This window comes from Pecten maximus, chromosome 13 (assembly GCF_902652985.1).
Source record: "Pecten maximus chromosome 13, xPecMax1.1, whole genome shotgun sequence".
Lineage (NCBI taxonomy): Eukaryota > Metazoa > Mollusca > Bivalvia > Pectinida > Pectinidae > Pecten > Pecten maximus.
The window spans coordinates 8,436,096-8,459,498 of NC_047027.1; the positions used below are offsets into that span (position 1 = coordinate 8,436,096).

Consider the following 23,403-nt stretch of genomic DNA (forward strand, 5'->3'; position numbering starts at 1 on the left):
ACAAAGTGCATCTGAAGTAAACCATTTCGGTACAGATATATATAGCTAAACGCTCGGAGGGACGAAATGACTTGTAACAAATTCACATATTATGCAAGCTATGCGCATAGTCTTGCTTATTCGGACTTCAGAGATTATGGAAGTAGAAAATTGATTGGTTAATCCAAAAGGTCACCGTGACGTGATCCCTTATGGGATGTTGTTAGATGTTCATGTTACGTAGTGAGAATGACAATCTAGATTTTAATTATATTGTTACGTATACAACCTCGAGAAGGTTAATCCATGCTCTATATTGGACGAGTTGTCTTCTGGTATATTACCAGGTGAAGTTAACTCGTCAGATACGTATTAATAACATGAACACTGTGCTGTTCTGGACGATAAAAGCCCAAGTCCTTTTGTTATTTCGATTATTTTCTTCATTTCCATTTATGTCACAACACAAACCTCTTAGACGAGTTGAGGTTAGAGACCTACAATGAGAAATTACAAAATTTCATGTAACGCTTAGATTACCAAAATTGCCAGCATTTGCTAAAATATTTGCCCTGCAGGTAGGCCGTAAGAATTGTACCTGCTGCCCCCATCGCATGATCGTAAGAGGCGACTAAATTTGGGATCTTATCTTTTCTCTTCTTTCTTAACTTTCTTCTTCCTAATGTCTCCCTTGACAATGCATCGCTTTTGGCCTTTGGTTGAGCGTTCGCCGCTGTGAGGAAGGCTTTGGGTTCTGTCCCCTAGCCGAGACATACCAGAGTCTTTAAAAATGGTAGTTGCTACTCCTGCTTAGCGCTCAGCATATTTGGAGTGGGACGACTGGTTCGCCCGTTGTCAGTATAATGTGACCGGGTGGGGTGTGCTGCTGGGTGTCTTCGGCAGTATGCTTCAGTGGGGTAGCACTATAAATCGGCAAAAGTTCCGGCCTATCACAAGGAGACTTAACACGAACATACTGCAGCCTCCCAAAACACACATACGCACTCACCACACGCATGCATGTCGCACTCACGGGAGGCCGTCCTTAAATGACCTTAGCTGTTAATAGGACGTTAAACTAAATAAACCAAACCAAACTAAAATACACAATTGCCAATAACCAATTCACAAAATTGCCAATACATGGAAAATATTACCTGTACAAGTTTAGGACTTCCCTATAGATGGGTTTCCGATGACGTCACACATCTCCCATAATTCCCTTGGCCGCCATATTGTGTGTCATTGTGACGGGTCATTGATTCTCATTGTTTTGTTACACATGTTTACCTCAAGCTATGGTTCACACGTGTGTTGTTTGGGGCTGTACAAACCGTGCAGATCCTGACACAACAAAGAGACAATATTTCAACATTCCTAAAGTAATCAACCACCAAGGAACAAAGACAGAAAGGCTTTCCACCGAGAGACGAAATCTGTGGCTGGCGCGAATAAATAGAGATGGCTTCAACCCAGAGATGGCTTCAACCCAGATCCAAACAAAAACCACTATAAAGTGTGTTCTGACCATTTCATCACAGGTAACTAATTTTACACAAAATGCTAGGTTCGTTTCCAATTCTTGTATGCATCATACGAATGATCTAGTTGTTGACTAACAGTTAATTGTACAAATGTACATACAATTGTGTATTCAATTTCAATGGCAGTGTCTGATTATGTGCGTCTATCACTGCGTTGTCCTATGCATCAGTAACAAAATCAAAAACACAACAAAACACATTTACAGTCAGCGATGCAAAAGTACAAGCTTACTTTGATAAGCCAGCTTTCGGTGCGGAGGTTCCACCTTTGATGGACGAAAGGAATGACAAGATTCTTTTCGGTTTGGCATCCCGTTTCAAGTCAGGAAGGGTAGCGTCTAAGACCACCTCAACATCAGTTAGACCTTCCCAGCCTGACGAAACGGCAGTTATCAAGACCAATATGCCAGCACCTCCAGCACATACACCTGCACGCCATGTAACTCAAACATCGAAGCCGAGGGTCACCCACCACAGACGGACTGTATCACAGCCGTCAGACCTGAACAAGATTGCTGGTAACACCAATAAACGACCAGCAACTACACCACCTCAAGACCAACGAAAACCGAAGGTAAAACTACACAGATTACCTTCCTTAAACATCACAAAGCCCAGCAAAGGCTCAAATGACCCTATCCATGGTCATAACAGGTACGACGTTCTTGCGGACGACAGTGAGTTTGGTGACAGCAATGCTGCTGTTACCAGACAACCTACACCAAGTAGTCCTGTCAGTCCAAAGAGCGTCCATCACGAACCTGGATAGTGGTCAGCAATACAAACAATTTTATCATACAATGGAACATACGCGGACTACCCCGCTGTACATTTTCCGAGGTTATGGTTGAAATCCAAGGTTTTCCTTGGAATTACCTTAGAAAAACCTTGGAAAATACAAATGTCCGAGGTTTTCCTTGGAAACTGCATTACCTCGGACAAAAAACCTCGGCTATGGCAAACAAAAACTCGGACTTTTTTAGGGTGACTTCGGAAATAACTCGGACAATCAAAATTATTCTAAGTGACCTCGGAAATAACTCGGACAATCAAAATTATTCTAAGTGACCTTGGTAATAACTCGGACCATCAAAAATTATTCTAAGTCCATTTTGGAAATGAATAATTTTGAACAGAGTGGCAATGGACTTAGTAATTATTCTGATCTATGTACTTTGTGTGTCATTATCATCATTTATGTATTATCAGTTTCTTCTTAAAAGAAAACACTTGATCATCACCGGTTTTTGAGTTGTAGCATAACTTAACTTAAACATACACTTTTGATATTATTATATACAAATTCAATGATCAGTCTCTCTCAAAATGATTGGGAAACAGGGATCCATAAAGGGCATCTCGATTCTTGACGATGATCATAGGTTCTTTCAATGAAGTACACTTCAGAACAATTCTCCTGCTGTAAAAGAAAGAAAATATCACTTGCACTCATCTGACATTGAATATTAGGATAATAAATCATTAAATATGATTGGGTAATGTGATGGTGCAGTGGATAACACACTTGCCTTTCACCAAGGTGGCAGGCCGAATTCAATTCCCCAATCAGACATGAAAAGGTATGGAGGCACCTGCCCAAAAGAGTGGGTTTCCTCCAGGTACTCTGGTTTCCTCCCACACAGACCTTTTGTGCAATAACATTCGGTCCAACAAGAGTGATTAATTTAAGTTGTATAACTTGCTTCATAATTCTTTTAAAAAGTCTTTTTTTTTTAAAGATATGATTAACTGACTTATTTAATTGTACATGTCTCAATTGTCAATAACCAATTACAAATACAATGCAAATCCATGTAGAACTTTTAAATTGATCACCACTAGAGCAAAATCTGTAGTTTTTTAAATTAAGAACATAACAATAGGTTCACATTAAATGAAAAAGAAAAGAAAAGCAGAAACAGAACTTTTCAATTAATTACCTGTATTCAAGGCGTTTCATATGAGAAATATATCCCTCCAATACACTTTCCATTTCTCTCATGAGTTTCCCAACAGCAAAAACCTGTTTTGAACTCTTGTGCAACAAAAACTGTTCAATTTCGATGCCAACTTCTCCATCTTTGGTTGTGGATTCCAAAGCAACAGTATAAGAATTCTGCTTTTTTACCTTGGAACATGATGTACTGTACAGATAGAATCCATTTCTGATCACCTTTGCAACCTTCATAAATGATTCCTCACTTACATCACCTGTCAGATGTTGCAGCTGCTCTTTGACAAATGGCTCAAAATGTGATTCTATTACTGTACATTTTACAGTTCTGCATTGATAGGCCTCCTCTCCAAGAGAACGCTGTCCTTTGCCTTCAAACATGCTCCTTACAAAATCCTTAGCCACACCTTCACCAATGTGATGTTCTGTTTGCATTACTCTCTTCTGAGCCTGAAAGTTCCAAAAAACTTGACGACAAACATTTCCTGTTCCATGGATATTTTTCTTCATCTCTCCATTGAAAGACTCGAAAGGGAAACAAGACCAACACCAAATGGGTCCCCACTGTCTCACATTGTCAAGCATATGAAGTAAGTTGTGCATATTCAAACTCATTATGTTTGGTCCATACAGATCAGAGGCAGTTGATGTGAAGAATTTGAGGAGTGTTTCCGCTCTCTTCATTTGTGACGCAGTTATCCCCTCCGACAACAAAATGTAGATAGCCTCAACAAGAGAGCTGTAGTGTTTCAGGTAAATCAGTTTCAGTTTTCCTTTCAAGCAAGGTACAGAATAAAACAGAAGCCAGTTACGCAGTTCAGATGCTTTCCAATGATTGTAGGTGTTTGTCAGAATTCTTGGTAGTCTATGAATTACATGAGGGGGGCAAATTTCTTTCAATAATTTGTCTATCTCTGTCATTCTGTCTCCAATATAATAATCTTCTGCCTTGTTCTTATCATCAAACCACAGAAACATTAGCTTCTTTGTGATACCCAGCAAAGTGCCATGCATGTAATCAACCATAATGTTCTTTATCAATGAGAAGTAGGGCAAGTAACTGAAGACACTAAGACCATTAAAGCCAAAATATCGTTGCCCATCCTCCTGTGCTCTTGTTGCATTCTCTTTCACACTTTCATCAGTTCTCAGAGGTGGTTTTTCTGCTCTCACTGGATAGGCACGACAAGATCCAGCTCCACTTGCTACAACTTCGCCAGGTTCTTCACAATACAAACAGCCATTCTCACCATTGTGTTGGGTCATGTTTGTGACATAAGCCCTTGCCTGCAAGTCCATTGTTGCAACAATCAGCATTGCCTTTATTGTGATCACTTGTCCTAGAATTTTAGCTGTAAGTCCTGTAGTATACAAATCAAGTAAATCCAGAACGAGAGGTTTAAGGAACATATTCATTTTGGGCTTTCCTTTCCCCTGCCAGAGTCCCCAGAGCATCATATTTTTCCTTGTGAATCTTTCTTTTGCAGGGAGTTCGTTGATCAGAAGATACACTGGCCATATCTGGACACCTGAACTCTGGAATAAAGGGACTCCATCAGTGAACATAGATAAAGTGATATTGTTTTCATTGTGTAAAAGGCAGCCTGGTTGCTGTAGTTCTTTGTATGCTGTTCCAAATCTTATGTCACTCAAAGTTTCATGAGATGCAGGTGCACCCTTCATATCACAGATCTTTTCCCAAATACCATTCCTTAGAACGATTTCTTCAAGTTGTGTTTTCAGATTGCTTGTTACAAAATATTTTCTTGATTCTAAATCTGACTTGCGTCCATTACATCCAGGTGTTTGACAGGTATCTTCATCGTCTGAGAATAACTTCTTGCAGCAATCACAATACAACTGAAATTTCACATAATCTGAACTGAAACCACATTTTTTCTTCAGTTCATATAAGCTTCTCTCTGCAGTGTTGTCTGCTGGAAGATGCATTTGAATTAGTTTTAACAAATCTTTGATTGCCATATCTGACAAATTGTACCTTGCAGCATATGCAGTTGTAGCAAGAACGTGTTCATTGGTAGTAATATCACTGTTATAACTTGAAGAGGAGGCAGGCAGTGCATAGAGTGGAGAATCCTGGATGACCGGTGTACTCTGTGACAGCTGCTGATCATGTGACACACCACTATCATTAGGGCACATTTCCTGGTTTTCTCCTGAACTACAATTATTGTGTTCTGAATCATTAACAACAGATTTGACAATGAAACCTGGATCCGATGCTTCTTCATTATCTATGTCCATATCTTCCATCATGTCAAAGCTTTCCATCCCATCCAAAACATCACTGCTAGTAGAGTTTGTTGCAGTAGCTGAAGTTGAAGAGTGGAAGTTTCCTCTTTGATGTTTTGATACTGACCTGTAAATAAATAAAACAAATTTGTATATAAATAAAATCCATTGTTAGATTGATATATAAAAAATGAACTATTATTTCAATGTGCCATAATAGCTTCATTTTGACAAACAAGAACATGGTTTATTGGTAGTAAAATATTACTGAGTCAATTGATATTAACTTTATAATTTATTTGAGCAAATATTGTGTTATCACACTTGCAAAACCAACAGTCCTGTTTATAAAAATGATTAGCCTTGCATTGAAAATAGATACATACATGTGCATGCCAATGTAACTAACTGAGTGGAGATACATGTAAAGACTTGTTACTTTACTGTTTTTGATATTCATAATTTTCAGCTGTAATATTTCCATATATATCACAGATACTTTTGGTATAATATTGGAATTCTTCATTTGTGATAGAACTTTTATGTGCACTCATTAGGTGCATGTACTGAAAAGGCTTTTACTTACACAATGTTTGAAATCTTACACTTACTTTATGTTGGATTTGTGTCGCCACCTAGTAGCTTTTGGCACTGGAATTGACTCATCAAGGTTGTATTCCTTGTATCTTTTTCTGACTTTGCACACTGAAAAATAAAATATGTAACATTACAATTATTATGTTGTGCATCAAAATTATTTTGTTAAATCCATCAATATCAATTATCTCACAGTAAAATCCTCCTGAATAATGTGAGAAAAGAAGATCAAAATAAGTGTTTTTTCTTACACTTAACTCCATGTATATTAGAAAGGTGATTTTCCAATGTCTGCTTGCGACTCAAAATCTGTGAACAAGATTCTATTGGACATTTCCACTCTGAAGGAGCAACCTGGCAAGCACTCAGCGCTTCTTCATCCATTGCTGAAAAGACACAATGCAAAACTTGTATTTATGCTGAATTAAATCAAACTGGATTAACAAAAAGTAAATAATTAGAAGGAGTTAAAACATATGGCCTTTGGATGGCAGTACAAATGTGGCTTAAACATATGTACATGTATATCTTTAAAATAATGGTTTGAATTGTCACAGAATTATATAATATATTTAAATGTTGTACGCACCATTCATGAATACATTCATTCATTTGGTTTTCAAATTAAAATCGTTCAACCACTTTTGTTTGACGTCATATCAATTAAAGATGGAAATATATTAATTGATTGACGGCATCATTATTATGGATGTTTTTATACAGATAATTAATTAATGACACAAAACGTGTCACATGGCGTTTTCAGGATATAGAAACCAATTTTACTGGAGGCCGATTTCACTTGGGTAAATCGGGGCCAATTTCACGCGGGACTGTTTTGACCATACATCGCCGGCAGTGGCTAATTACCTAAATAGGCCTAGTTTGTTTTTACCGAAAAGATCGGTAGATCAACTATGTGAACATCGACAATTTATGTTTCTTCAAAATTCTTCACAATGTCAAATATACGAAAACTTACCTGGAGCCCTGAGACCGCGGATCGTGAATCGTGGTCATGGAACAGCGGGAGTTTACAGAAATTTCGTCACCAACACCAACTGTTGCAATATTTGCCATTCATGTAGAATCGACTGCTGTTGATCGCGATCGCAGAGATGCATGGAGACTACTAACTAGGTACCGATGTATTTCAAGAAACTACATAGATCTATATAGATACTAGTTGACGTTAATAATCAAAATTCGATGTAACCCAATATTCAGTCGCCGTCAGTTCCCTCCTTATTCTGAATCAATCAGTCGCTTATATAAAAGCCTCTATCCGATCAAGATCACCGGATGCGGATGCTGAAGATGAGGATCGATGGGAAGGCGCGCCCTTTTGAATGATAGTTATCGTGTCATATTACCTGCATTCGATCTCTTATTTTTAGCGTTTGTTCTCGTCATCTCTTGACAAAATGCCGATCGCACTGATATGGGTTAATGACGATCCCATTACAGGATCTGTAATTAGTTTAAGAGAAATTACATCGCCAAGAAAAGAATTCAGCGACTACAAAGTTGGCGATAGAGTCAAGGCTCGGCTGCCAGGATGTGGGATTTTTGAATCCGTGATTGGAAAATTAGGAGGTTGGTAAATCGTGTTTTATATCAATTGTTCAGTTGATGTGTATATGCAGTTTAGTGTAAATTTGTTTGACATGATAACCTTTTTACGCAGGCCTTGTGCCCGCCGCATTATATTTGAACCAGAAATTTATGTGGATGCGGATCGGGACATCAACAATCGATCTTTTATGTAGAAATCTACATCTAGTACTTCTTTTACCTAGAATTTAAAATTTGACCACATCGTTGACTGAAATCGTTTTTAAATATCTTTATAACAATTTGGAATTTGACTCAAAGTGAAAAATAACATTTCAAGGGCATCTTGTGGGATTCAACGCAATACTTTAATGTCATGAGCATTCCACCCAAAGTTGTGTTTTATAAAGCTTTTATTGATAACAAATACTTCATTAATAAGAAAATAGATAATATGCTATTGACCTCATGTAGGGTGGTAGTAGATAGCTAAAGCTTTCCAATTTAACAATTATTTATTAATTTATGATGTTTCATAATTTAACTTATTTCAAATTCAGAACATGCACATGTTTGAAAACAAACAAGTTAAATTATTCAAGATAAACTTGCCTTTATAGGCCTCGTCATTGCCAGTCAAAATAACCTTCCAACAGAACTTTGATACGAAAATGAATCTAGTATGATTTTACATCATGTTTGTAACTTTGTATTGATCTTTCAGATGATTCCGAAAGAAAGGAATTTAAGGCAATTATTGACAGTGCCGAGTTTGTAGAGCTGTTAAAGAAGCTTCAAATTGGGCAGGTGGGAGAACCAGAGCCTACTGTCCGTACTGATCAGGAGGAAGAACAGCCTAACATAGAGGCATCAGCAAAAAAAGGAAGTCTAACCTCAGTGAAGGCGAGAAGTCAAATAAAAAAATGAAAAATTTAAAGAAAAAGCAGCAGGTTAGTTTTCAAAAACTGTTATTTCAACAAACTGAATTAATCAAATAAAATCATCAATTGGATAATAATTGACATTGTAATTATTAAGATATTTTTAAAGTTGGATCAGAAGCCATATTAAATGGAAATAACTATATGTTGTTGAAAATGAATATGGATTTATGTTATAAATGCATAGAATATTAGATTCAAATTTATGTTAAAAAGAAATGACTTTTCAGATCCTATTTAACAGCATTTAAACTTAAAATTGATTCCTTTTCTAATACAATTTTAGACGAACATTGAGAAGGCTGCCAGTTGTTTGGAGTTACTTGAGTTAGATTTGCTAACTTCCAGCTGCATCAGTACTGTATCATCATCAAAACAGTCTGATGCAACACCATCCACCCCGCAGCTGGTTGTCATGCCAACGCCCAGTATTGAGACCCAGGAAGTAGCTGTTCATCAGCAATCATGCAGCTCTGTTCCAGAGACTAATTTCAATAGTCTTTCGGATGATCAAGACTTGACACAATCGTCAACTAGGTAAGAATATTAGGTAAGCTTAAGTACAATCTGATACTGTTTGACTTAACATAAATCAGTTACGAATATACTTACTAATATACTTTATCTGGCCGTGAGCTGATGGGCAGGGCCAAAATAGTCAAATTGGCTAAAATGACTCAGAACACATATGACCATTTTGACCCTTTGTTCATTTTTGACACAAACGTAAGTTTGAGTCTATGTCAGCGCTTTTGAGGTGTAGCTGACAAAATCTACGATGCCCTCTGGCGGATACTGCCTTGGCCAATCTAACCGTTGCTTTACAGTAACTCCGTAATGCTATGCAGTAAATATTTGTAAATATCGTAAATATTCACGATAAAAAATGACATATAGTAAAGTTCAGCTATAAAAAAATTACCTTTTGTTTTGTTGACACAAACGTAAGTTTGAGTCTATGTCAGCGCTTTTGAGGGCTCTGGCGGATACTGCTGTTGGCCAATCTAAACGTTGCTTTACAGTAACTCCGTAATGTTATGCAGTAAATATTTGTTTAACTTCACGATAAAAAATGACATACAGTGAAGTTCAGCTATTAAAAAAAATCACCTTTTGTTTTGTTGTATTTTAAAAGCTGACAGGACAATGTGGTTTTTTTTGGCATTTTCGTTCGCTCTGACACAACTTCCACTGCCGCTTCACAATCATATTCTATCGCAAAAAAAAAAATAGTCCCGTGACTTACGGAGTCAAATGCAACACTGCAGTTTCGTTAGATATATGACAAAACAACAGAACCTCACAAATAGATAGTTTTCAAAGTATTTAATTTAAGTATGTTCTGTCGATGATACGTAAGAATATTTTTCCGCGTTGAACGCATTAGATTTCACGCGGAATGATACAATCGACTTTTCGCTGGCGCCATATTGCTGCTTACCTGTGACCCGGAAGAAAAATCTACTAACATCACGCTGAATTTTCATCATCGACATCTATGTGTTTTTTTTCTTTGGTGGCATGTTACTGAATGGGTTATAATATTGATAAAGTTTCGTCGGAATATCGTTGTTATTTTGTACATTGAAAAATCACTCATCCAGCATCCGTTTTTGTCCGCCATCTTTCAGTAATGTAAACAATAATAAAAGAAAGAGTAGGTGATCAAACCCAACTTTGAATGTCATTTTCTCACTGAAATATTAACTTGCATGTGATTGATGTAGTCTGCAGATGGTTAGATTATATAGATGTTTTTTTACGAAAGAAAAAAAGTTGTCTATCATCATGACAATATCACAACAACGGCAGTCGAGTACCATACGCATGTTTGCAAATAAAAAGTTAAATAAATTCTCACTGAATAGGGTTTCGAAATGTCAAATGGACTTGTGAATATTAATATTGACTTCGGATCTATTGATTATATCCTACGTAATGCACATGAAGTTTTTCGTTTACAGAACGCGTACCGCATTAACGTGGCTGTCTGCATGCAGATGTAGACGTCACTGAAAATTTCATCTCTAATTATAGCGACTGATTCTTTTTTTCTAATATTCGTGATGGTTTAAAAAAAATAGAAAATGATCTATCATTATCATTTGAAATATTACATAACAGTCGAAGCATATTATAAAAAAGAAAGGGGTCTACGATGTACATCTACATATTCCTTTATTATGTTTGGTGGAGGTTTGAACGCTTCAGGGACGGTTAAAGGGCAGTAACTCTTTAGAAAACACCATTTTTCATGGAAATGTACTGATTGCTAAATTTAACCAGAGATATTTAAAGGCAGTGGAAATGTTATATTCCTACATCTGCGGTTTTTTCTGTCTTAAATCATTTCAGCTTCTGAATTAAATTAACCTTTAAACTAATGCACAGTAAAGTATTGATAAATCAATGCAAATAATTTATTATCACTTAGATTTATTATTATTATTTAATCTTTTTTTCTTTACAACACTAGTACATATTATTTGAGAAGAACAGCAAAAATTACTAAGTTCATTATTCTTCTAAACAACAAAAATTTGTAAAACTTTTTTGTGTTGTGCATATATCCTATTGTGAAATAACTTGGCATGACTAAAGATAATAGTATTGTCTTGATGACTGTTACATACTATATCATAGGTTGAGTTAAATAATTATTTTCTTCTTGTCAATTATGGTAAATGGTGAAAACACATTTTTTTCATTTAAATTGTTAAGTCGGTTTAATGTTCAAATTCAGATTAATTTAATTAAAGCAACTATTAATAATGTATATATGTGTTAACTTTTCTGACAAAGTCTTCAAGTAACCTGATTATATTTGACAGAGAATCAAAATAAGTAATTTTGTTGTTAAGAATAGTGGGCTTAGCCATTTACAACTGTTTAGATTCTACTTAATAAGGTTTGATTTTTAACATTTTGGCAAATTTATCTTATCAATATCCAATTTAGTTTTAAAGATAAGCAGTACTTCCATTTTTATGAAAATAAAAATTACTTCAGTGTTCTAATAATTTAAACACATGACCAATTGAAAGAAATACATTTGTATGAAAAGCATTCATAATGGACTTTGAAGAATGCTACTACATGTACAGTTCATCCAGTTTGGGCATTCGAACTACATTTTCATCTGACAGATGCTGCAGATTAAAAAAAAAACTCTGATTTTGAAATCGATGATATCAATACATATAGCTACATTCACATCTCACTAACATTAATTAACATGATATATATACCATACATACATATATATATATATGTATCATGCAGTTACAGTTATGTATATGGTACATATACTATTGCGGAGAATATTTGATGCAATGTACATAAGTGAATAACAAAATTCCACTTCAAATTGATTTGAACTGTACATGTGAATGAATGTGTTTTTGTTGTATAGATGATTTGTAGCTACACAGTATGGAGTGTAAACATATAACGTAGAGTGCTATATGAAAATCATGTTCACTCTTAAGAAACTGTCTGAAGTCTGAGCTGATATGAGCATGTAATTCTAAGTTTTGAATATAGTGCTTAGTTTAATGTGCCCGTCGTGATGGTATACCCTGCCCTGTCTACATCCGCATTCTACGCTTCCAGAGTCTGTTTATCAGACCCAGGTGTTTTTAACCCACCATCATCAGATGGTGGGCTATTCAAATCGCCCTGCGTCAGTGGTCCGTCCGTCCCTCCATCCATAAACAATTCTTGTTATCGCTATTTCTCAAAGTACTGAAGGGATCTTCTAAAATTTCATAGGTTTCTCTTAGTTTCTAGTATTGCATATTGCATTTTGAGACCAATCGGAAAACAATATGGCCGACAGGCAGCCATCTTAGGTTTTGACAATTGAAGTTTGTTATTGCGATTTCTCAGAAAGCACTGAATTGATCTTTCTCAAATTTCATATGTAGGTTCCTCTTGGTGCTAACATTAGTTATGCATATTGCATTTTGTGACCAATCGGAAAACAATAAGGCCGATAGGCAGCCATCTTTGATTTTGTCAATTAAAGTTTGTTATCACTATTTCTCAGAAAGTGTTGACGGGATCTTTTTCAAATTTCATAAGTAGGTTCCCCTCGGTGCCTAGTTATGCATATTGCGTTTTGAGACTAATCGGAAAACAACATGGCCGACAGGCAGCCATCTTGGATTTGGACAATTGAAGTTTGTTATCGCAATTTCTCAAAAAGTGCTGAAGGGATCTTTCTAAAATTTGATATGTAGGTTTCCCTTGGTGGGTGGTTATGCATAATGCATTTTGAGACCAATCGGAAAACAATATGGCCGACAGGCCGCCATCTTAGGTTTTGACAATTGAAGTTTGTTATTGCTATTTCTCAGAAAGCACTGAATTGATCTTTCTCAAATTTCATATGTAGGTTCCTCTTGGTGCTTACATTAATTATGCATATTGCATTTTGAGACCAATCGGAAAACAATATGGCCGACAGGCAGCCATCTTGGATTTGGACAATTGAAGTTTGTTATCACTATTTCTCAGAAAGTGCTGAAGGGATCTTTCTCAAATTTTATATGTAGGTTCCCCTCGGTGCCTAGTTATGGATATTGCATTTTGAGACTAATCGGAAAACAACATGGCCGACAGGCAGCCATATTGTATTTTGACAATTGAAGTTTGTTATCGCTATTTTACAGAAGGCACTGAAGGGATAGAACAATCTGCCACAAAATATCATTCAAAACCTTGACATAACATCATTCAAACCAGGGCTCGCACACACGATAAAATCCTAAAACAATCACACAAATGTTTTTAACCTGAGCTCTCTCTTATCTAAAAGCTGGTAGCTAGATGGGGCGCTACATCAAATGTATAAATATTTTTTCAAATGCTAATGATAATGATAATTTGTGAAGCGCTTATAGGCATGGGATCCTCAAAAGTTTGAAAAGAAAGGCCTCATTAATTTTACAGGTAATCTAGGACCTTCATATTACATCTATAACTACGTATACATTAACCCATTGAAGATGTCAAATAAGATTACCCGAGTACCTATTCTGAAAATTAGCTGCCAAGACGCACTTGCAATCAAAAGTAGATATGAATTTCTTTTCTTGCCAATATTTTGTCCTAGTCCTAATCAGGTATTGGTGATGTTCCATACAAAGTTGACCATGTCCCCACTAAACAAAAGCAGTTAAAATAATTTGTTTTCGTTTGTGTCTTCAGTACTTTCAGTACTTTGATTTTTTTTACTGTTTATTGAGTTAACAACAAACTTGTGTTCAAAATAGCTTTCATCAATTGTTCAAGCAATACAGACTGATCAGTAACAACAGTAAACCAGCATGAAATATACAATATGAAAGATAACAAGTCCAAAATTCCAATTAGCAGGGTTCCTTTTAATTTTTTAATTATTTTGCAGGAGTTCATCTATATTAGGACAATCATTTGATGTCCTGAACAACACGTCATCTTGTGCCACATACAACAGAACTGGTCCAGATGTCCAGTTGCAACAGAGGGTGGAGGCTGTTGAGTTAGAATTGTCAAAGTGCTGGGCCTATATTCATCAGCTTCAGAACCAAGTTTCCTGGCTGTATAATCAACAGCAGGTATATATTACAATACATTTGAGTAGGCTCCATGATAGTGTTATATTGATTATGGATTTATATTGATAATCAATCGATGAGACATCCAATTTAAATTAGTCGCTTGTGAAATCCCACCATCGATTTGTCTTATGTAGTTCTAATAAGTTCTAAGTAATATTTAGATCGCTTGACAGTGTTCGGCACCAAATGCTAAATCCCTTTGGGTTCCCTTTTTCCAGTTTTCTTATCAAAAATTAATATTTATAATTACTTTACAGATGAATACCGTCAACTATGGAAACCAACCTTGCTCTTCAGGTGCAACCACTATCACAGAGGTAAGGTTATTCATCTATTTATATTTCTGGAGCAAATCAGTGGTCAAGTACATGAATGAATAACTTTGGCAGAGATGAACAGTGTAATATATCTTTAAAAAAAAACACCACACTTTAAGTAAAAAGTTCCACAGCTTAAATCTTTATTGCGATGTCTTTGTGATGTCTTATGTAAGCAAAATTTTATTAAAGTCACTTGTAGTGTTTACTTTCAATAGCACACCATTTCTTCATCAAGTATCAATGTAACTAAAAAAAAGGGGGGGGGGGGGGGCGGAAACAGGATCTAGACATACAAGCTATCTTACTGAGAATATAACATCGCAGTGCCCTTTTTTACAGTCAACGCCAGTTCAAGATGCTGTAACAACTAACCAAATGGTATGTTGTTTTTATCTTAGCTTTGTAAATTCTAATTGATTTGTCAAGCTTTGACAATTTCAGGGAAACTTAAATACTTGAGTGAATAGATAGACTTAATTTCTTCTAGTGATATTAACTGGTCTGCTCAGATAAGCCAGAAGAGATTATATTAAGTTAATGGTAAAATAAATCTCTTTCAAATGAAAACATGAGAAAAAAATAATAAAAACTCTTAAAAGAATCACTATAATCACTTTTTTTTATATAAAGAAGGCCACATCTTTAGAAAATAGACCAACAAGCCTGGACACAACTACAACTACTGGCCAGATGTCCTACACCAAGGTAATGACAGTAGACAATATTGTAACTTTAATTTTAATTTTTATTTGTAATATTTAGGGAAACATTAGATTTTATGGCCACATTTCAACCATTATAGCTTACTTGCACTAAGGACATCAGAATGTCACATGGGCTAAATATGCTAAAATATTTCTAAAGGTAACTGGTAAAGGACTGCTTCTCAACCAAGACCTAACAGAACTGTGAAGGTATAAAATTGTATAGCGAGTTAAGCTGAAGGTTTAATGTATTTTTGGTAGGCCTGTATATGTCATAGATTATGAGTTCAAGGCCAGGTTATAGCACACATCTAAAATTGCCTTTACTTAATGATTTATCTAATTTATATTAATGTATGTAATATATGTTGTCTCGAAGGTTCAAGTTTGAATTTACTGTACATACTATATAGATAAATAAATGGAATACCCTATTTTTTTTTTTTTTTTTTTTTTTTCTCTTTAACAGGAACAATTGAAGTCACTATGCCAAGGCATAGATGATTATTCAAAGGCAGGAAAGCGTTTGTTTTTAAGGCTGTTCAAAAGAGAGGAATATGTAGGGAGGAGCCTGACTGGGAAAGCGCCAAACAGAAGCACTCCAGCAAAGCCCCGGATTGAGGACAGAGAAAAATTACAACTTCTGTATGGTAATTGGTTTTTATGCTCAGTGAAATGAATGAAGTCAGTAATGTCATTGCACTCAGTCCATGACATCTGTCTTGACATATTTTCTTGACACCTGTCTTCATATGACTATAACTTGCAAGGATGTTAAGCCCCTAAAAACAAACAATTGAATTGCATTTGATTCCAAAATCAAACTCGTTTCATAATATTTTAAAGGAATGTAAATATTCATAGGTCAATGGGGCCTCTGAAAAGGGCCACACATACTCTAAATTAAAGATTTTAAATAAAACCTCTCCATTTTCCATTTCTTTGTGTTTTAGATGTGGTTGCTGAACTCTATGGTGTCAGGAAGGAGTCACACATCAACCGGGAGCTTGCTGACCTCAAGCCAAGCCGATGCCGATGAGGAAAATTAGCTGGTTTTATAGTTCATGAACAGTTTTCTGTAGTGTTGGGAGGAAAGCAAATTAACAATCAATTATTGAAAGGAATACAGTGAACAATTAATTGATCAATCCAAATAGTATATATCTTCACTACTTTAAGAACATGTAATTTATAGCATTTCATATAGCACTTTGGACTTCATTTATCATCTGCCATTTTGACAAGGTGCTGTTATGCAGTATTTTCGTACAATAGTCAAAATCTAGTTATCTTGATTTAAGAGTATACTTTCCTTTTCTCAAAATAAGTGATGACTCTAATTTTTGTTGAAGTGGTCGATTTTTGACTATCAGAACACCACTAGTTTTCTGAATTAATAAAATAACAGCAATAAGAATAATTGTTTTATAATAGACTTTCGCCTTTTTATTGTTCCAAACTTTTCACCTGAAAACCGTGTTTTTAATCTTTAATTTCCAGATTTATTATTGATATATTTGTACAAGACAACAACAAACATCATGTGGTGCTAAAACTGGAAGGGGAGGACCACTGTGCACTGAGAGTACTGAATTATCTAATATTTCTTTTGAATTCTCAATTCACTTCCGAGGTCATGTCCAAGGTATTTCCGAGGTTACCCCAAGAATTGTCCAAGGTAGTGTTGTTCTGTTAAGCCGAGGTCATGTCCGAGGTAGCATTCCAAAAGCCGAGGTAGCGTTCTGAAAGCCGAGGTCATGTCCGAGGTAGCGTTCTGAAAGCCGAGGTCATGTCCGAGGTAGCGGTCTGAAAGCCGAGGTCATGTCCGAGGTAGCGTTCAGAAAGCCGAGGTCATGTCCGAGTTTTCATTCTCAATTCCGAGGTATTTCCGAGATTATTACTTTGTTGAATCTCTTTCATTCGTTTTTTAAAACTCGGAAAAAACATGGAAACCAGGTTTCAATACTCCGAGGTCAATGATTTCCATGGTTTTTCCGAGGTAGTCCTTGGAAAATGTACAGCCGGGTAAGGGCAAATTTAGAGGAGTTTCAAAATTTATCAAAAGAATTTAGACCTGCCTTATTTTGCCTTCTGGAAGTCATGTTAAAAAACCCAATTACTTTCAGAAATTTCTCGCTCTACAATAGCATCGCAACGGTAGGAAACAGAGGTGGCGCAGCTGTAGCTGTCCATAAAACTATTCCTCATAGACTTATCACGTTAAACACAAATTTACAGGCTGTTGCTGTCTGTGCAACTTTACACAGACAAGTAACTGTCTGTTCAATTTATCTTCCTCCGAGTATTGCTTTCACTACTGAGCAACTTAATAACCTCGTCTCGCAACTCCCAGCACCATACATAATTCTCGGAGATTTTAATGGGCATAACAGTCTGTGGGGCTCCCCGAACACAGATGAGAGAGGAAGACGTATTGAGGAATTTATAGATAAAAACAACCTGTGTCTTTTTAACAATAATACCCCAACATATCTACACCCTGCTACAGGCTCCCGTACCCACATAGACCTATCATTATGTCATCCATCCATTTTACTCGATTATGACTGGAGGGTAAATGATGATCTATGTGGGAGTGACCACTTCCCTATTTTTCTGAAGAATATTGGGAACCCTCTTGATAAACCACTTCCTCGATGGAATGTGCACAAAGCAGATTGGGGCCACTTCCAACACCTGTGCAACGAGGAGCTTACTGTTGAAAAATTCACTAACCTCGATGACCCAATTAAAACATTCAATGAAACGATTACTTCTATTGCCACAAAAACCATACCAAAGTCCGTCCCAAAACCTACAAAGTTCCTTTTATCTGAAGAATCTTTTATCAATAGATCCGGCCGAAAGGCAGCTCTAAGACGATTCCTGACTTCCCCTACAACTGAAAATTACAATAATTTTAAAATTTGGAGGGCGAAGGCTCGGCGATCTATTAAATCCGACAAAAAGAATAGCTGGAAGGAATACATTTCTAAAATATCTTCAAACACATCATCAAAAAAGATATGGGATCAGATACGAAAAATAAATGGAAAACGAAAAACGGCACCAGCATCCCATCTTATCAACAGTAACCAAATCTTCTCTTCTACATCTGAAATTGCAAATGCATTTGCTAAAAATATAGCTCAGAACTCATCCGCCAAAAATCACTCCAAAAAATTCCAAACTTTCAAAAAAGACAAAGAAAAGAAACGTCTTAACTTTAAATCATCCAACACAGAAAGTTACAACAAGCCTTTCGATCTACAGGAGTTGCTTGAATCGCTAAAAAGATCGACCGATTCAGCAGCTGGGCCAGATGAAATTCCGTACCAATTCCTGAAACATTTACCAGAATCATCATTACGATGTCTCTTATATATTTTTAATCAAGTATTCGCTTCCGGTAAGATCCCCGAGTCTTGGAAGGAATCAACAATTATTCCGATTCCAAAACCTGGTAAGGACTCCAATGAACCAAATAATTATCGCCCTATCTCTCTAACAAGCTGCATCTGTAAAACACTTGAACGGATGATAAACAATAGACTAGTTTGGTTCCTTGAATCCAATAATATTTTGAGTCCACTCCAAAGCGGATTCAGAAACCGCAGAGGAACAGTAGACCACCTGGTCAGATTAGAAACCTTTATTCGAGAAGCTTTCGCAAAGAAGGAACATCTTGTTGCTGTGTTCTTTGATCTGGAGAAAGCATACGATACTACATGGCAGTATGGTATTATGAAAGACCTGCATGAAATTGGTGTACGTGGGAATCTCCCAAAGTTCATTTCAAACTACATATCTGACAGACATTTTAAGGTTCGCGTTGGCTCAACGTATTCTGAAACAGCTAAACAGGAAATGGGAGTCCCTCAGGGTGGGATCCTTTCCGTAACTCTTTTCGGTCTGAAAATCAACAGTATAACTAAATGTCTCGGTAAGTCAACTGAAGGGTCTCTATTTGTTGATGACTTCTTGATCTGCTATAGGTCGAAGAACATGCTCACGATAGAACGACAACTTCAACAATGTTTGGGCAAACTACAAACATGGGCAGATGAAAACGGCTTCAAATTTTCTAGATCAAAAACTGTCTGCATGCACTTCTGCCAAAAACGAAAGCCACATAATGATCCCGATCTAACATTAAATGGAAGCAAAATTCCAGTTGTAGAGCAAACCAAATTCCTCGGGACTAATTTTCGATTCAAAACTCTCCTTTGTTCCACATATTAAACACCTAAAGGATAAGTGCTCAAAGGCAATGAACATTTTACGAGTACTATCCCATACTGACTGGGGCGCAGACCGTGAAATGCTTCTGCGCCTTTATAGGGCACTTATTCGATCAAAACTCGACTATGGGTCCATCGTTTATGGGTCGGCACGGAATTCTTACCTGCAAATGTTGGATCCTATCCTAATCAAGGATTACGTCTAGCACTTGGTGCTTTCCGAACAACACCAGTGCAGAGCCTTTATGTAGAGGCAAATGAACCATCTTTAAATGACAGAAGGAAAAAACTTTCTCTTCAATATGCCGCCCAATTGAAATCCAACCCGAAAAATCCGGCTTTTGACCTTGTTGTCAATCCGCAATACCGAAACATATTTACTCAAGACCAAAAACTCTTACCTACATTTGGCATTAGAATTTCGAATTTTCTTCATGAACTTAACATAAGCTTAGACAACATAGGCGAATACACCGTATCGGATGTACCGCCATGGCTTGTCGAAACACCTGATATTAACCTTACTCTACACGTGAGGGCAAAATCGAGTGCATTACCCGAAGAACACAAATCCTCCTTTCGGGAATGCATTAAAGATTTTCCCGATCACGTTCAGATCTACACTGATGGCTCAAAAGATGGAGTAAAGGTCTCTGCAGCATGCTATTCCGACCACCATTGCTCTTCAATCCGCTTACCAGATGATGCCTCTATCTTCTCTGCGGAAGCATGTGCCATCGATTTGGCCCTCGACCATATCGAAGAACAACGCATTAGAAAGGCAATAATTTGTTCCGACTCTCTATCTGTCCTTCAGAATTTACAATCACGAGATCCAAAGAATATACTCATACAAAACCTTGTTTTACGAATATCTCGTATCTTAAATTAATGCAAAATAACATTACTTTGGATTCCGAGCCATGTCGGAATTAAAGGCAACGAACTTGTTGACCGCCAAGCAAAACTTGCTCTAAATCTGCAACAAACAAATATTAAAATACCATATACAGATTTCAAACCTGTAATTAGTTCTGCCATTCACAGTAAATGGCAGCAACGCTGGTCTCTCGAGACGAGCAACAAACTTTTTAAAGTACAACCAAAACTTAAAACATCAAAACCAAGTCGGAAGGATCGTAGAGAGGAAATAGTCCTCTCTCGGCTCCGTACCGGGCACACATACCCTACTCATTCGTTCCTTTTGAAACGAGAGGATCCACCGATGTGTTATGCATGTGATGCTCAATTCACAGTGGAGCATTTTTTAATAGAATGTTCCGATTTCAAGCACATTCGTGATAAATACTTTAGAGTCCCGGACGTGGAAACCCTTTTCAGTTCCGTGGACTCGAAAACAATATTTAGCTACTTGAAAGAAATCGATCTATTTTATAGACATTGATGTCTTTTACGTTGCTGTCTTTGGCGTTCTATTTATAACAAAGTTCACATAATCTATTCGTACATATTACTTCATATAATCTATTCGTACATGTATATATTTTACCATTTTTAACCAACTTTTTTATCATTATGATCTAAATATACAATACGGATGCTTTTAAAAATGACAAATTTTATCTGATTTTAACTTTAAAAATAAAACTTGTTAGTATATTGTTTGGCCCTAAATGACCCTAGTTGTCGATGGGCCGTAACACACAAACAAACAAACAAACAAACTATCACTATCAGTCTTGAACGCGTGCAGTCAGGCTAGCCTACACATGTGTACGTACAACAGTTACACTGGGTCATGTATATGACTGGCTGGCATTGGTCCTTATAACGTCTAGATTGTTTACAGTCAACTTATACTAGGCCTATTTATTATAGCTAGACATCTTTTATTAAACACCTACCCCCATCCCCACCTCCAATCAAATGGGTAGTAAATGTAGCACTATGCCAATATGACGGTAATTATATAATACGTAATGGCTGGAGGCCGGAATTGTGGTGTGCCAAAATTATGAATTATTCACTAGTTCTAATAATAATGATAATAAAAAAGTGTTATGCTACATGGACAAGTATGAAGAGTAATAATCTATACACCAAGCAATGGTTTCTAATTATTCAATATTAAATATATTTCACAAGCATGACATTTTTTTTATATTTGCACGAGTGCATAAATTTGTAGCACAAGTAAAAATATATCTAAAAGCATTCATACAAGTAAATATATTTGATATTTAATAGGAAACTAAAGATCTTTCTATTCATTGTATTCGCAGTTCAATTCTATGCATTTTTGAAAATATATTCTATATGAATTTATTATTTCTTTAACAGGAAGGAAAGCAGATCTGTATGACAGCACTAACCCGGACTGGGCGCCATCTCAGAAAATGGGACCAGAGCAACCCATCAGCTGCGCAACTCCAGATCCGCAGTCTTCCAAGAAAAGGTACCAACGCGTTAAGGAAAGACAGCATAAGGTGAAAAGGTTTAAGGCTGCAGAGGCACTTTTAGATTTACAAAAGACTAACACTAGCCCCGCTGTAAGTGATTGTGTAAATGAGGAGTCTGTTGACATTCCTGAAATCCCAGAGGATCAACCAAGCCAACCAGGTAATGAACCAACAGTCACAGTTGAAATGATGAGGTTTGAACTACAAAGACTGACAAGTGAAAACATGGACTTGAAGGAGAAACTGAAATGTACAATATTGTCTCCAGAGTCACTTGACGACGACAAGTCAAAAAACACTATACTGGACTCGACTACGATACCTTGATGACCATCTTCAATTATTTGGAAACCAGTATACCCGGAAGGGCAAATAGTGCATTAACAAAGTTTGAGAAAGTAATGTTGGTGCTGATGAAACTTCGGTTAAATCTAGGCTTGCAAGATTTAGCATACAGATTCAAGATTTCAAAAAGTTGTGTGTCAAAAGTGTTCCTGGACACTATTCATGTGATGTACATCAAATTGAAGCGAGAGATCCTGTGGCCTGATAGAGAAGAGCTTCAATTGTCAATGCCTATGGAGTTCCGCAAATATTTCGGTGTGAAAGTGTCAATAATTATTGATTGCTTTGAGGTTTTTATTGAGCGACCTTCCAACTTACTTGCCAGATCTGAGACATGGTCCAATTATAAGCATCACAACACCACAAAGTTTTTGATTGGAATAACTCCCCAAGGAGCTGTGTCATTTTTAGCTCGTCTCTTCGAAGAAGAGTGAGAGCTTATGTTGTCACTCCGGCGTCAGCGTTGGTTTTCCAAATGTTAAATTTTTGGTGCCAGTGTTGAAAGGCATAGTAATTTATGGTAATATGGTCCCTGTGGGGGTCAAACTTTCCCCTGCCGGAGTTAAACTAAATGATTTTTTGGAAGAAAAAAACAGATTTTTGAAAATTGTTGGACTTAGAAAAATTTTGCGTTAAGTTTTTGGTGCGAGTGTTGAAAGGTATTAATACATCATTTTATAATTGTACTAGGGTGCTGATAATTGGCAATAGAGTCCCTCTGGGGTTAGACTATCCCCTGCCAGAGTTAAACTAAAAGATTTTTTTGGGAAAAAACTAGAATTTTCAAAATTTTGTACTTAGAATATTTCTGCGTTAAGTTGTTGGTGCGAGTGTTGAAAGGTATTAATAAATCACTTTATAATTGTACTAGGGTGCTGATAGTTAGTGATAAACTCCCTCTTGGGTTAAACTATCCCCTGCCGGAGTTAAACTAAAAGGTTTTTTGGG

The 23,403-nt window shown here is 36.5% G+C and overlaps 2 protein-coding genes across 2 annotated transcripts; both read left to right on the top strand.

Annotated features, from left to right (window-relative positions):
* The first annotated feature begins 1,113 nt into the window (after window positions 1-1,113).
* On the top strand, window positions 1,114-22,836 carry LOC117341219. Its single transcript, XM_033903074.1, has 2 exons — window positions 1,114-1,520; window positions 21,992-22,836. The coding sequence occupies exons 1-2, from the start codon at window positions 1,278-1,280 to the stop codon at window positions 22,139-22,141; spliced, it is 393 nt and encodes a 130-aa protein (XP_033758965.1). The 5' UTR covers window positions 1,114-1,277; the 3' UTR covers window positions 22,142-22,836.
* LOC117341217 lies at window positions 8,447-16,877 on the top strand. Its single transcript, XM_033903073.1, has 8 exons — window positions 8,447-8,831; window positions 9,109-9,359; window positions 14,233-14,422; window positions 14,683-14,742; window positions 15,085-15,123; window positions 15,376-15,450; window positions 15,919-16,099; window positions 16,403-16,877. The coding sequence occupies exons 1-8, from the start codon at window positions 8,805-8,807 to the stop codon at window positions 16,486-16,488; spliced, it is 909 nt and encodes a 302-aa protein (XP_033758964.1). The 5' UTR covers window positions 8,447-8,804; the 3' UTR covers window positions 16,489-16,877.
* Window positions 22,837-23,403: the final 567 nt, after the last annotated feature.